The sequence below is a fragment of the Rhopalosiphum maidis genome, chromosome 2, assembly GCF_003676215.2.
Source record: "Rhopalosiphum maidis isolate BTI-1 chromosome 2, ASM367621v3, whole genome shotgun sequence".
NCBI classification, from domain to species: domain Eukaryota; kingdom Metazoa; phylum Arthropoda; class Insecta; order Hemiptera; family Aphididae; genus Rhopalosiphum; species Rhopalosiphum maidis.
The window spans coordinates 7,916,892-7,933,956 of NC_040878.1; the positions used below are offsets into that span (position 1 = coordinate 7,916,892).

The window sequence follows — 17,065 nt, forward strand, 5'->3', positions numbered from 1 at the left end:
ATAATCAATTAAACTAAGTCATTATAATTTTTTTTTTCGATGATAACCATGATTTCATGACAATTCGCACGCGCGATCGTTTCTATAATCTATGTATTTGCTACGTATTTTAATTTCTGAGTTAAAATTCTTGTCGAAGACTGTGCTACTTTTTTTAAAAGTAAATCTTGTTAAAATCATTAACGATAATATTGCGTTCATTTTAGTTTTTGTACAATTCGTTTTCAAATCAATTATAGTTATTATCTCACAAGTTTTAGTACATTACACATTGTGCATGAAATATATTATATAATTGTATTTATTATTATTTGAATAGTATGTACTTTTAACTTACTTTTCGTAACACGACAACTATTGTAGTCTCTGATGAATCTGCTAAAAATATTAGTTCCCCTTTAAGAGGACGCAACACCCGCATGTGTTGTTTTCGACTGTCAAGTACGTAACATAGAAAATTTACGCTCAGCTGCAGATCACGTTTAACTCTGTTAGTTTAAAAATTAGATCGAGTCGACCTATTATGAAACTCGATGGTAAGAACAATGTTCTGTGTTTGTATGTTGGTTTTTTACGATAATTCAGTTTTTAGCAAGTTATGCGTATATAATATGGCGTAAATTAAAAATGCTCATAATTCGCCCAAAAACTGAATACCTAATCGTAAAAAACCAACACACGAAATTAGATAATGTTCTTATCATCAAGTTACATAATAGGTTGATTCCATATAACTTTTAAACTAACTAACGGAACTAAACGTGATCTGCTGAGCGTAAATTTGCTATGTTACGTACTTGAAACACGGATGTGCGGGTGTGACGCCCTGTTAATATTTATAATTTCAACGTTAATTTGCAATAAACTTCAAAACTCGGATCTCGAAATGATTGTAATTTTAAAATGTATTACAATATGAGATTATGAAATATGAATAGGTTTGATAAAAGCTAATTACATTAGTATTGAACAAAAAATAATGAGACAATAGTTGAAGAAAAAGCTTTAAAAATAACTTTATTTTCAACAAAACGTGAAAAAGATTCGATAATTATACCTATTATTTATCGAGTGCTTATAGAAACTATATATCTCTATAATATATAGTCCCAAGTCCCATATAGTCCCGTATTAGCTACTATAGTTGAAAATATTGATTTATTATTATTTTCACATTTCATACGGTAGTCATCATTATACATTTGGAGAATTCGTCTCCAAAATGACGGAGTGTCTTAAATTTACAAAAAATAAAAAATAAAATAAAATAGTCACTTCTTGGTACAATAATAACATGTGCTAATTATATCAATAGGCAATAACACGTTGTTTTCTTACATAAATTTTTGATTAGTATGTACAATTGTACAATATAATACACATAGCCGTATAGATATAATAATAGTAGGTACTTAATACCTATGCATATGTGTGTGTATATATAGTATATTTTAATTTACAATCTGTTTAATAATAATAATAATAATAATAAATCTGTTTAACATAAATATAGTGACATAGTTTTATTTTCTATTAACTCAAAGTCCACCGTTGGTACAACACAATGGTGTCTGATCGAAGATTATTGAATACATTACAAGCGATTAAGCTATACCTTTATCTCTAAAACGGCTTTTTACACACAGCCGTCGATTGTGAGTAGTGCATACTGCATAAACGTTTTGGCAGTGTTGAAAAGTGTTTGTTTGCCAGTTACTTATCGCCAGGTAACCTCTATTCCTTTTTGTCAGCATCGTCGTAATTCAAAGGTAAATAAAATAAGTCAAGTTTTCACCAATATTATTTTACTAGAGTATTTTCGTAACTTGTTGCAAATATATATATATATTATTTATTTTATAATAATACTGCTGTTATTATTTATTATTTTTTCGTTGAAAATGTGGAATGTTTACACATAAAACATTATGGTCCAATACATGTCATAGAAAAAATTTATCGTTAGGTTTTAGTAATTTTTTTTTTTACTTGTATTGTGAAACAGAAATAGTTGTTAAATTTGATTTTTATGATTTAATTATTTTAATTTAAGATATATTATTTATGCAAATTTCACCATAGATCATCGATTATTTATAATTAAATGATAAAAATAATTGTTTTAATTTTTCTACAAATAGTAAGTATTACATTCTCGTTACAAGTGACATTAACCCACATGAAAACCGATTTTGAATAAACACACACATCTGATGTGATTTTAGATTATTAGCGGAACGATGAATGTATTATTGATTTTCATCAAATCTGTTGGGGATTTTATTTTGTATCTGAAGACACTTTTTCTTATAGACAAAAGTGAAAATTGGAAATGTTTGCACAAAAAACTATTTTTTGGCAATAAGAATTTTCTAATCTGGTTCCTCATAACTTTTTCATATATGTATAAATAAAAAATAAGTTTTTTTTTATTATTAATAAATGACATTTTCAATCTTTATACACAACTAATACAATTAGTAAAGTAGACAGTAGTTAACGTTTGCACAAGATTTGAAAACACTAGAGACAGGAGCATTTATCAAACTACTTTCAAAAATGCATAGTTACAATATTTTTTATAAACCTTAAAGTTAGAATTTTACCACCCACACCCCTAACAGCGTACTATAATATAACAGACCCTTGTGGTTGTCTCCGAAATATTATAATTTATACATTTTATGTCTTGTCATTAATTGAACATATTAATTTGTCGTTTGGTCGTTAGATTTAATTTTTCATTGCCATATGCTGGGTAAAATGCAATAGTCGAAATCGTAACATATAATATGATATCATTATATTTTAGTTTGTAATTGTACAGACTTAGGCGTAAATGCGTAATTAGGTCTAAAATCGAGGGATTTACAATCACTTAAAATTATAATTATCCACAATAATTTTTTATAGGATATTTTATAAATTAATAATTAAGGACTACTATAATGTTTTGGATATAGGTCTATAATATCCACCTTCATAGATAGCTTACGAATGCGCTACTGACCATTGGTTTACTATATTTTTGAATATGAATACATCGCGGTGTAGTAATTATACCCGTTTATTTTGCAAGTTGTTTTTCAGTTTTTGTTGACGTCTAGCGATATAAGTGCCCAACACGTATATATTATTATTTTCCAGTTAAACAAAAAAAAAAAAAAAAAAATGTATACATTATGATGAAAAATTATTTGACGTCATTGCAAGTTGTATAAGAATATCAGAATCGAATACAATATTATATAGGTACCTATTGTACCCGCTGTAATCACGTTTATTGTAGGTACGTACGGTCTAGCGTAATGTATAGTATTATAAAGGTAGATACGTACGCATAATATTAAATGTCTATAATTATTTCGTATGCTATATCTATCATTAGACAAAAAAAGAATACGAAACCACCGTAATATCGTGGTTATTTTTATAATTTATAATTATTACCATAAATATTGTTTAAGTATCTACGTCATAAAATCATACTAATGTTGTTTGTTTATCACATGTAACAAAAATTTCACGAAGATCTATCGGTAATTAACAGAATATACAATTTTTTTTTAAAAAATAAATGAACGAACATTTATTAACAAAAAAAGTAACGTCTCATTTTTCTGAGCTACTGCCAAAAAGATAAAAAAAATGTATGCTTATTCAGTACTAACCACGAAAAAGGCTATGTAAAACGCTATAGAAAATACCGTTTTCTTAATGATTTACAGATAACTAATGGCAGAAGATGTATTTTTAAAATTACTTTATTTAATTTATATTTATGATTAGGTGTGTCAAATCTTCACTAACTTGTTTTGACTGTGTTTTACGTGTGCAAGACAGTAGTAATTAACGTTAATAAATTATAATATGTACACACACACACACACACAAACAAACTAAATTACCTATTTTAAATTTTTGTCGTATCAATATAACGAGTTCGACATTCAACCATTACAATATTGTGGTGGTGAAAACGGAATTTTTCACGAATGACGAAGAGCGTCTTCTATACTTCTATTCACAGACTGATAAATTATGATTAATGAGTGGTTTACCTATACGTTATAGGTACATATATGGTGTAAGTGGTGTAACAAACTAACTAACTAACTAACTAACTTCCATTACAAATGTTACAATATTTGTTAAATAGTCCTGTTACACTCTGTATATAGTTTGTACTAACACTAATTTATTAGTAATAAGGTTTTTGGTGTTTTACTTTACATAATTTAAACTTTGAAGTAATTATGAAACAAAATTTAAAAAAATAAATATTTTATTTTTGAATTTTTTGAATGACAATATACATAGGTAGATTTTCAATTTCACGACCTTAGTATATTACCTTAATTAATTATTAAATTAAATCGATAAGTAAGACATAGTTAAACATGATGTGAGAAAATTAAAATTTTTAAACCTTCAAAACTGTACTCTTATTGTATTTCGTTGATGATATTTGCTAAAGTGTTTTAAAACGTATTGAATTAAGGCTATTCCGTGGCAAAGACTACAGGTGTTAAATTCCTGCATGTTATTATGTTATAATACACTATATAGATACGTATGTGAAAATGACGAAATATTGCATTCGTGTTTATACGAGCACTATACTACGGCTATTTTGACAATTACCTACGTTTAAACCAGTTTTTATTTTATTTTTTTGTTATAGTTTCATTACAGCTATAAGCTACTTTGTATGACATTTCGTGTAATTGAACCACGTCCCAAAGCACGCCATGCGGGGGCGAGATGATTTAGTGATTTGACTTCTAATGATTTATCTTAATAATTTGTGTTTCGAATTAGTAGGCCTTGTAAAATGTCATAACTGCATATTATTAAATCTTTGTAAAGCAATTTAAATAGTATTAATTATTAAGGATGTTAATGCAATTATTTATTTACCATTACCTATTATACAAAAATGTAAATTGACGTTGATTATTTTAACTTGGACGTATACTGAGGTGATTTAAATTTTACATTTTTGTTTACGAGTTACGTATTTTAGTATCCTCGTTTATTAATTAATCCAAATCAAACCTTTATATTTCAGACTACAGATATTACAGGAGGCACCGCCGGTTATTTTACACATATTATACAGGTGACCCTGAGTCTTATTACTATTTTCATAATTATATGAATTACGAATAACTTACAGGTCCGTACGACGGTGCGGATGGATCGCGAATTGTATATTTTGTACCTATCATAGAACCGGAAATGATTATTCAATATTATTATTTTAATAGGTATAATACCCAAGTAATTTAGCAATATACCACTAACCGGTTAAGGTATTTTTTTTGTTTTGACTATTTTAACTATATTATTCATCAATCTTGATTTCAAAACGTAGGTACTTTATAGTTATATTACTGCAACTTACCCGGAAATGTATTATTTATAAACAATAACAAAATTAAGACTGTACTTATACATCGACAATTGTAACTATATATGCCTATAATTATTGTAATTATGATACAAATTGCACTGATACAAAATTCTTTTCTATTCGATGTTATTATTGTAGGTAAAGTTCATTTTTGATAAGATTTAACAAAATCACGAAAATATTCAAATACTTTATGGTTAAAATTTATTAATATTTTTAATTTGTGTAAGACATAGTAATTTTATTCAAGATTTCTCATAAGATATCATACTAGAGTATTTTTAGTTTAAATTTCAAATTTTGAAAACTTCTCTCGCCAAAATTCTAAAATTGTAATATAGGAATGTTTTTGGACTGGATACAACATTTTTTTTTTAAATTTCCTCTATCGGCAGATTCTCCCGCTCGTTTGTGATATGAATAGACTAAGAAGAGAACGAATACAAACTGTTCGTTACTTTAATAATTGTTAATTGGAAATAATACCTATACCGAATATACGTTGAGTATGTGTATTCTCGCGTTTGATAAACGTTGAATTATAGATAACGTTCAATAATTAAATTTACCTATTATTTATTTAAAAATATTTTCTCAGTTTCATTTACTAAATGTTTTTTTTATTATTTGCATTGATTTATATATATTGTTTATCAATTTTGCTAATTATAATTAGTACAAATTTTAAACCTTCAATTTTGCGTTAAAATATAATTTGCTTAGATTAAATTTTTTTGTTTAAATGGTTGTTCGAAGAAATAATAATGTTACAAAAGGTGAAATTGCTTTTTACATTTTATCAACTATGAGGTTGTTGACCGTGTTATACATTATCTACAAAAATATTAAATACTAATTGTTCAATGTTTGAAAATGTAATAAATTATTTTATATCGTGTTTACAATATAATTTTTAACACAAATAAGTAAATTTTTTAAGTTATTCTTGTTGTGCCTATTTGATAGAGATTGAAATTCGTAAAATTTTAATTTACTATTAAAAAAATGTGGTAAATCCGTGCATAAGTTGAAAAATAAGTTAAAAAAAATTGTTTTGTTGTACATTTGCAAACAAAAAAGGTAAAAAATTGAAGTTTTTCCAAAATTTATATAGTAACAAGCCTTTTATGTAATAAAAGAACACGAATCAAAGTAAAGGTTTTGCGTTCAAAATATTTTGTATTACAATCATTGTTGAATATACTATCAAGTACAATTATTAATTATTATACTTGGTATTATTTAAATACAAATTCTCATTTTGTATAAAAAAGTTATTTCTTGTGGATATTAAAAGTTTTGAAGGATAATATAGTACATTATATATTTTTAGCCCTAAATTCCTAAAAATATGTATCAATATTAAATACTAGTATAGATACAAATTATATAATACTCTTTTAAAAAAAAATATTATTGATTTATAAAATATCATAAATTAATAACACACAGTGTTTAACTTGTGAACGTTAAATATGTATTAATACAACATAATAATATTATATTTAATAATAATTATTATGATTTGAACAAATATTTATGTACATTTTATACAATTTATATTTTGAAGAAATCAGGCCAATCAGGGGATCTAATTGCGATCTACTCGTAATATATATCAACAGTTGTGTACACTATACAATGTTATAATTTTACTGTAATATTGTTGATATGTTTGTCGAAGACTATAACCAATTACTATTGTTATGTGATTGATTTACTATAATTATTTAAGGTCGAACAAAATGTATCAACCGGAAACAAGTTATGAAGAATTTCTGAAGTCAGAACAAGAAAAATATCCGGAATTAAATTTAAAAGACATCGAAGAGTTAAAAGAAAAGTTGAAAGCAAACGATGACTTACCTCCTATACGAGGTACGGTTTTATAGAATAACCTAATGTAGTATTTGGGTTACCTATAATACATGTTATAATATGTGTTATAAAATTAAAAAATATACATAAATATATTATATGTACCTAATATATAATATTATAATATATTTATTAAATTCTATATAAATTTTAAGTTTATATAAAAGTTTCTACACATTTTCTGATTTTCGTTTTTCTAATTCGTTTGTTTGTCGTTTTTTGTAGATAAATTAATCGTCATGTTCCTCCATAGTAGTTACTTCAATGTCGACGAGGCGTACAAAACAATCACTAATTATTGCAAATACCGTAAAGAACTACCTCAAGTTTTTGAAAATTATGATCCATCGTCCGAAGAGATGAAACAGGTATTCGAAAACATGTAAGTACGATATTACATGATTATAGTTGTAGGTATTTTATATGTACATTCGTACATTATGTATTCTTAGAATATCGCGCATGTAATCCAAAATACAATAATTGACTTTAAATTACAGTTATCCATTAACTTCATAAATCTTTAACTTAGATTTATTGTATTATAAAATTATTAGACATTTAAGTTATAGATTTATAAAATAATTTAAAACGTCTGAGGCATAACAATTATATCAGATCAATCGTTCAAAGTAACCAAAAAATTTAACTAATTTAAGGCATTAAGTAGGTAGAATTAGGATGTTATCACATAATTATTTTTTGACTTTTATAATATTTGACTTGTAGATCATAAAACTGTTTAAAATTTTAATTTTGAACTTAAACGATCGATTTCTAAAGTTCAAAAATATAATTTTTTATTTTTCCTTATATTAAAAAATGGTTATAATTTAAATAATCAAAATTGTACATCCCTTTTAAACTATATACGTTATTATGGTTTTCGTAAATAACTATAAATTAACGTTGTATCTGCAGCTGAGCTCACGATACAGACTAATTATATCTATGTATAAAGTCCTTTATCCTTATTCCATAATCATAGCTGTGAAAATTTCGGACATTAACTTGTGGTTTATTTTTTTTACATAGGAGCATTTGCATAGTGTTAAATCCCAGTTCTGGCAAACAAGAGCGCCTCCTATACACAAATTTCAAAAATACCGATCCTCGAGAATACGACTACGTGCGTTGTTGTAGATATTTTTTTATGATGTTGGAATATTTGATGGTTACAAGTGGTACATTCGACGGGGTGGTATTGACAATGAACAGCAAAGGTGTAAGTTGGCGGCATATCACTAAGACGCCGATGAATACAATGAAAAAATTACTAGGATTCGTACAAGTGCGTAGAACAAAAACTGTTAAGTTTTAATTTTTTTTTGGACTATTCCAATTTCTATAATATATTAAGACTTTAATGACCATAAAAAATAATATTTTATGATAATCACTACGATTATTCTACAAAGTGATTCACTGCATAGTACGAGTATAGCCATATTACTATATTAGCTAAGTCAAACGCCGAGAATATTGTAAATGGCCAATAGTTTTTCTTATTATAGGTATAAAGACTACAATCTACAGATGTACTATGTATATATAGGTATTTGCATTTAAAATAATAACGATGTAAAAATCACATAAAAATACAGATTATTTTTATTTATTATTTCAGTATAAACTATATAAATAAATAAATTATTATAATTATTTTGAATAAAAACAGCGTGAAATATAATTTTAAATATTAATAAATATAGATACTATTATTTCAGGGCTTGAAATCGAATTCAAAATCGATTTCAAAAACGAACATTTCTGTCAGGGTATCCCTAAGTATTATTGTTAACTATTTTCTTAAATCAAGCAAATCATACAAAAAAAATATATATACTACATCGTATATGCTTACTGGAAAAAATACCTTTACAGATTGTATATTTTTATAATAAATGTTAAAAAAGAAAATATGAATATCGATAAAAATTGTTAAAATGTTCACTAAAAATTCAAAAATAATATTAAAAATTTATATCAAACTAATAATCAAATCAAATTAAAAAAAAAATATATATAAATAATGTAAAATTAAGTCTACAATATAATTCATCAGTAAATCCTAATTTATAATTAACAATTATAGTAGGTACTTCGTAAAGGAGTAGTATTGTTCACACAGAGAGCCTCCTTGCTGTCAGTTAAACAGGAAAAAATGGGTAGGTATTTCGTTTTCTTAGACCTATCACAGCCACTTGTAACGACGAGTATAAACGTAAATACGACATGCTGTGTATTTTGCCTGTAAATCAAAACTTAAATCGTAAACATGTAAAAATAATATTTTAAATATAAATAAAATAAAATCTAATTATAAATCAATAAAACTAATAATGTGCAAAACTATAAAAATCTTAAAATTTTAAAACCAATATATTTTTTTAACCGATATCAGAAAAAAGTAATGTAAATAAGCAAAATTTAAATTAAAATCAAGAAATGTAATTTAAATTTTAAGCCCTGCTTATTTTTTTACTAATTTTAGACCATAAAATATTGATGATCAAGATTTAATAAATAAACGAATAGTGAAAAATGCCGTTAAAAACCATATACCGTACCATACAAGTATAAGTATAATGCATAATGATGAGAATTTTTCTTGTATAGTCTATAGACAAAAAAAACAGTATAGTATACAATAAAGTATTGGTATATATGTATACAATATTATGCGTCCTATATATTATTATATTATACATTAAATATTGGCAGGTCAATAAGTCACAAATAAATCAATTTTTTGTTTGTCATATTGACATTATATGACTTTTTTATTTTGATTAAATACATTTATGTGGTGTATCCATTGAAAGTTGTTAATATTAACAATTTATTACGATATATTCCTAATAAGACGGCAACCCGCGGTACTAGGTCGTATGGTTGAAATCCTGGGGTTAATCATATTAAAAACCCACTACATTAATTATTAGTATTGAAGTTTTAAAAGTTTTATAGTTCCATAAAGTATAAACCGTTAAAATACAAATAAATATTCTTCTTGACTCTTTATAATATAATTTATTCATATTTATTCATCATGAATCATAATACAAATCTGAACATCTTAAAGCTACGAATATACTGTTTTATGTCGTAGTAATTATGACCCAGCCCTAAGCGTATAACCTAAACTCAGCGTAGTTTATACTGTTTAATGTATAACCTATAACCTTACGTTGCAAAATTGTTTAGTTTGTACAAAATATATGTTAACTATAATTTAGTTATAATATTACCATTGATTACCCATCAGGCACTATTCTACATTGTTTCAAATACATAGTTATACTATTTATTTTGGTTTTTTCAAAATGAATTGTATAATAAAATATAATTATATTAGCTAAAAGCAGATACATGTTCGTAGAAAAAACTGAAAAATGTTAACTTTATTTTGTATTTTGTCTTATAGGAGGCATTGCCAGTGCGACTTAAAGAAGTGCATGTCTTAAATGCTGGCTCAATAATTACTATGCTGTTCAACATAATCAGACCATTTATGAGAAGTAATCTAATGAACCTGGTAAGTATTCAAGTATAGTTTTTATTTTATTTATAAATACGGGACAAACTCAAAAACTAATGTTAAAATATGATAACTATTTTTTTCAATATTTAACTTTTGTCGAAAGCTGTTTAGATGTTTTTATTGACATTTAAATAGTTATCATATACTATATCATACAACTATTTGTGTTCAATTACCATCCATCTACCTTACTTTGTGTGATAGACTCATACACTTAAAATACGGATAAATCAACAATAATATTTTATTTTTATTTATACAAAATATATTACAATCTGTTAAACATACACTACATTTGTGGTATTGACAAGTAAAGCCTTAGTATACAATACCATGCCAAAAACACGCGAAGAAGGCACACAACAAAACGGAACGGAACACAGAACATCAACCACAATTAAAACTGTAACAGTTTTTTTTTAATTTTTATATTTTATTGTATCACTAATATAAACATAGATCGTATTATATTAAATACAATCATGTGCTGTGATTAAATGAAGTATTCGTGGATTGTGTTATGTGTTTTAGTTGAAAATATTTCCAGAGGATTCGACAGACATTTTCAATCATATGCCCATCGATATAATGCCGCAAGAAATTGGGGGTAATGGAAAATCACATTATGAATATTGCGGTAATTCAAAACAATACGTTCATAAACTACGGACAAACTTTATTTTTAATCTTTTTTTTTTTTTGTATTTGCAGAAGAAACGTACAAACAAATGATTTCCGCTCGTGATTATATTTTGTCCCTGAAATAGTACTTCGATTTTTTTTAATAATGGGCTAACAAAGAAATTATACATGATATATGGTACGGAGTAGATATTAATACATTAATAGAGTATTTTAACATTTTTAGTTGAGATTATAGAACTTTGTAGAAGCAATTTAATACATTTATGATGGGTCACACTAACGTCTATCGGAATTCAATGAAACCTTAAATACAATACTTTTTAAAAAAAAAAAAACGATAAAAAAAATGACTTATTCAATAGAGTTTTTCAAAATTTTGTGTAGGTACATCTAAGTTATAAATATTATTTAATGTATTTATTTTAAGGTGGTATAAAATGAAATTCGATTTTATTATCGTTATGATAATTGACAAATGTATATTTTTTTAATAATTTTAATTTGTATATTTATTTAATATATTTATATGATTGTATTGTTACAGTAATAATAATAAAAATAAAAACCATCAAAATTTAAAAATAAAAGAGAACATTTGTACTTTGTAGTAACTATATTAGTAAGAATAACAAAAATAATGAAAAATAATTAATGTCGGATGATTGTGTTAAATTTCAAAAACAAAATCAGCATAGGTAAAACCACATAAATGTAAAATCAATACATACATTGTTCAGCTCAAAAGCTTATATTTTAAAAGAATAAATACTTTTATATAATTGAACGTATCGACGTACTAAAATGTTTTGTTTTCATCAGTCCAACTATGTACGTAAAAGTCTAGATTTTTTTTTATTACATAAAATGTTGTATTTGATTCGTATAGCGGAGCGACAAGCGTTTGATTTTAAAATATAGTGAATGTTTTTTTCTGACGTTTTATTGTAGCCATTATAATCTTTAATATCGAGAGTGGTTTCTGGTAAAATATTGTACCTTGGGTGTATTATTGAGTAAAAAATTCCATGTACTTAATAATAATCGCAGGAAACAACAAAAATAGAGTAATATTTATGCAACACCATAATCAATTGACGTCTAATGGTTTGTACATAAATGTAAATTATTATCGTGATTAAACGTTTTAATTACATAATTATTAGTTATTACCCATAACAATACTTATATTTACCCAGGTATATACCTACCTCGTACTAATAACGAACTACTGTGTGTGGTTACATAATTGTACATAGTCGGTTCAATCTAATTTAATTCAGGATAATTTTTTTTTAACAAACAACAGTATAATAATGGTTAAAATGTTGAAAGTAATATTAAAATGTTAGCGTATTTATATAAATCATAATGATCCAACTAATTTAGCCGACGTTTATTTAAATTACCATAAACTTTGTAGTCAAAAATGTATGTATAAAACAATGACATAATATAGTACATAGTTTTAAAGTATCAAACCCAATACTGAAATTTACATGAAGGTTATAATAATAATTAAAATAAAGTATGAAAAATCGTAAGTATGATAAAAAACTTACAAGCTCTCAACCTTGAATAATCATAAACATACTCGTTTAGCAAGATTTGATGTTATACCTTTCACATAAATAAGTAAAAATTGAATTAATATGTCCGAACAAACTAAATTCATATTACTTATTAGTTTATAATATAGTTAATAATTGAATGTTTAAACTATTGTAATAATAGAACGAGATCATTATTTTTAAAAACTATTTTAACCTGTTGGGCGACACTTACAGCGTGTTTACACATCTTTTTTTTAGCTATTGCAAATTCTTTGTCATCACGATTACTTATTGTACATACACTTATACGTTATACAGGTACATTGTAATTCATTTTTAATAATAATAAAAGAAAAATTATTTAAAATTGGTTTTGGCATACAATTTAAAACTAAGTACGTAGTATCTGGCGATAGTTTTTTTATTTTAAAATGCATGTGTTGTTTAAAATTAAGAACCTATATATTTAAACATAGTATTTTGTTTTAACGATTAAATTTTTACGTTTATCGTAATCAATTTAAAATTGTGTATTGAATATTGAATTAAAAAGCACTTGCGCAACAAATCCATAAAAAAGTTTCCTATGTTAACCTATTGAATTTAAATTAAATTATTAAATTATATAATATTATTACTGATCATTAACGAAATGTTAAACACATTGAACGGTGTTCAGCATACCTAATCTTAATTCATTCGACCATTTCGTATCGTATTGCTGACGTTTCCGCGATTATGTCCGATTTGAATAAATAAATAGTAATTCAAGATTCTGCATTAATTATTATTAAATATAATATGATTTAATTTGCATAGTTTTATCCTAGTTTTAGATATAAAGTAATAAAATAATTATTACTAACTAAAATTAATTAAGGAAGAATTGTTATTTTACGTTAAAATGTGCATATTTGTTAAATTTTTACATCATGTATTTTCGATACTTTTCAACTGTTCAGAAAGATACAACAGTATTCAAAAAATTTTGTCTTGCTAATATAATTATAAAGGTGAAAATTTCAAGTTTTTGATGTTATTCTTTTATGAACTACAATTAAAAAAAAAATCGATATTTTTCAAAATTAATTAGTAATTACCCATATTTGGTACATTTACACTACTAATAGGTTAGGTGTTTATATCGTTTGACTTACTAGACACAATAACGAATCAATTCAAACCTACAATATTGTATCAATGTTTTTATGGTTCATAGTTTTATTGTTTACGTCTGCAACGATGTAGAAGTGTTCTTTTGATTTTTAACCCATCATAGTCCATCATAGTCAATAGTGGTGACAATTGTAAAATAAAATTAATAATAATTATATTTTATCATCGTATGGTAGGTATTGTAGTAATGCACTAAACAAATATCTATATTGTTTTTATTTAAATATTTTGTTACACTTATTTTCTCATTAAGGAATTAATTGATTATTATCATAATATACATTTTAATATTATAATTTTTTAATAGACTATTTTTGAATTTTTTGTTTTGCATTTCAAATCTTAAATGTCGATTTTTATAAAGACAGAGTTTATATTTATAAGAGATTTTAACTTTGATTTCTCTAAAACGCTGCGGGAGGAAAAGTTAACTTTTGCCTGAAAATTATTGTAAAATACTTACGTTGTATACAAAAATTGATCTTGTAAATATTATATCCATATATCTATAATATATTACCCTCAACTTGCTGATATTTTTTTTATCGTAAAAAAAAATGCATATGCATTGTCAAATAAATAATATATTTAATTCTGGTTCTGGTTCTGCAATTACTACCTACATAAAATGTGTTTCTACAATCTTCAGGTATGGAAATATTTAGAACGCAAAACTATAGACGAAAAAACTTAAACAAGTAGTTTTCCTTGATTACAGTACGCTCAATATCACGTTAGCGTGTCTACGTTTATTTTACAATAATGGTAGCTACTTAGAGTTACCAATGTGTTTGTTTTGATTAAATATAATGTATATTATATTATATAGATCAAAATTATGGTTATTATTTCTATTTACTCATTAGGTACTAACTTATTTAGGTATATCCATAATTAATAATCATTTGTCAACGGTATTGAATTAATTATGATATTGTTTTATTCGATTTAATTTAAAATGATATTTATTTTAATTTTAATTAGATGCGCTCTTGGGCCTATGTATTAAATTTTAATTATTGTACTAACTCAAACATACTTATGCAACAATATTTTAATTAATGATAATATTCACTTCAAAATAGTAACATTTTAATAGAAAAATGTTTTTATTTTTAGGGTGCACATTTTAATGTTGGCGGTGCACTAGTTCCGTGTAATCACATGAACTCCCTAATTGAATGTTCAATTTTTAATACGATTTCATAGTCAATAGAATTAAACGCTTTTTTATTTCTGCGTTCAAAAACCATGTTAGTTATCATTTTATCAACGAAAATATTTTTAATAAAAATTTAAAATTCGCATTCTATTAATTAATAAAATAATTTTGGTAGTATTGAGATTGATTCATAATTAGATACCTATATTTGATAATTTATTAATTTTCAATATCATAGGATAAATTAGGAGTTATAGTTGACAATTTTCAAACTAGAAGAGATAATATATAGTACATCAAGATAAACAGAATAATTTATAAGTTGGGATCAAAATCCCAACTACTCGGAAATAAAGTATATGGTGAAGAAATGAACAATTAACAAAATGCAAAAAATATTTAGGTGAAATAATTTTTAAAATACGTGCATTGAATTTTTGTAGATTAACTAAATTGATTTTTAAGCATTTACATTAATATTTTGTGATAACTGAAAAGTATTTTTCAATTGGTTTTACCAACTTTTTGTTTGTTACATTTTTGTATTATCTAGAATTTAAAATATTTTTATCTATAGTATTATATTTTGCAGTCTGAACATGTATAATATGAGTCATTATAAGTTTATAATAAAAAAAAGTCTTAAAATAAGTCATTAAAGCCCCTTTCAGTGGTAATACCTTACCTATATGTGTCATATTGAAAAAATAGATAAAGACCTACACCCAATACTGAAGTATTATGGTATTGAAAAGTAAACATAGATAGTACGGTGTGAATATGAATAGCGGTTTGTTTAAGTATCCAATTTGGTCAAAATCTGAATTACAAACGGTTAAAACTGAAAATTATGCATTTGTAACTTCGATATTTTTAAATTACTATAAGTAAAATTTGTGAATAACTTAATATTACAATTTAAAGCTTTTTAACAGAGGATAATTTTTAAATATAAACATAAAATAATAGGTATACATGTTTATTATTAAATTACAAATGTTTGTGATAAATAATAGGTTAAAAAGAGCAAAAATATTTCAAACATTATATCACGTCTAAAAAGATATTAATTTAAATACTTGATGAAAATTTGAAATACTTATGATTATATTTTCTTTTTTAGTTTTTCCCGAATAGGAAGAAAGTATGCTAAGTTGTTTATGTTATAGGTACTTTCACAGTATCAAATAGACACAATTTGTTTTCAGATACCGCCTAAAAATGAAAAGTTGAATTATTTTTTATTAGAAATAGTATTTCAAAAACAACAAAAACAACAAAACAAACAACATAGCTTAACGATGCGCTCAGAATCTTAAAAAATATTGACGTGACATTACAAATAAATAATACTATATGTTCATTCGATAAAAAAAAAAGGTACTTACCGATATTTATGTACGTTATATGCGTATCGAATGGGATGCATTGTTTCTTGCTCATATTATCACGGCGGCGTTCATGTTGACCTTGCCCTTCTCCAAGTCGGTACTCAGTTTTATATGATATATTATTACATTACAATAATACGTATATATGCCGATAAACTGGTTGAAGATTGACTCGCAGACTGATTTGGTCGTTCGGCAGACTAGGATGCGATTCACGAAACGATAATAATATTTGTATACTTTAATATACCCGACACGATCTGCAATTACATCGCGAACGGTTTTCCATGCGGTTCACGGGCA

General features: G+C 25.2%; 1 protein-coding gene across 2 annotated transcripts; it reads left to right on the forward strand.

Moving 5' to 3' along the window:
* The first annotated feature begins 1,617 nt into the window (after window positions 1-1,617).
* On the forward strand, window positions 1,618-11,907 carry LOC113553913 (alpha-tocopherol transfer protein-like). Of its 2 annotated transcripts, XM_026957489.1 has the most exons (8): window positions 1,687-1,769; window positions 5,072-5,122; window positions 7,152-7,294; window positions 7,520-7,676; window positions 8,330-8,585; window positions 10,722-10,832; window positions 11,370-11,475; window positions 11,550-11,689. In XM_026957489.1, the coding sequence occupies exons 3-8, from the start codon at window positions 7,162-7,164 to the stop codon at window positions 11,603-11,605; spliced, it is 819 nt and encodes a 272-aa protein (XP_026813290.1). In that variant the 5' UTR covers window positions 1,687-1,769; window positions 5,072-5,122; window positions 7,152-7,161; the 3' UTR covers window positions 11,606-11,689. The 2 variants fall into 2 exon arrangements, with proteins under 2 accessions (XP_026813291.1, XP_026813290.1); XM_026957490.1 differs by lacking the exon at window positions 5,072-5,122 and having other exon boundaries at window positions 1,618-1,769; window positions 11,550-11,907.
* The last annotated feature ends 5,158 nt before the right edge of the window (window positions 11,908-17,065 follow it).

Coding starts and splice junctions, on each gene's coding strand:
- LOC113553913 (XM_026957490.1), top strand. CDS start 7,162: ATGTATCAACCGGAAACAAGTTATGAAGAATTTCTGAAGTCAGAACAA. Junction 7,295..7,519: donor TGACTTACCTCCTATACGAG/GTACGGTTTTAT, acceptor CGTTTTTTGTAG/ATAAATTAATCGTCATGTTC. Junction 8,586..10,721: donor AATTACTAGGATTCGTACAA/GTGCGTAGAACA, acceptor TTTGTCTTATAG/GAGGCATTGCCAGTGCGACT.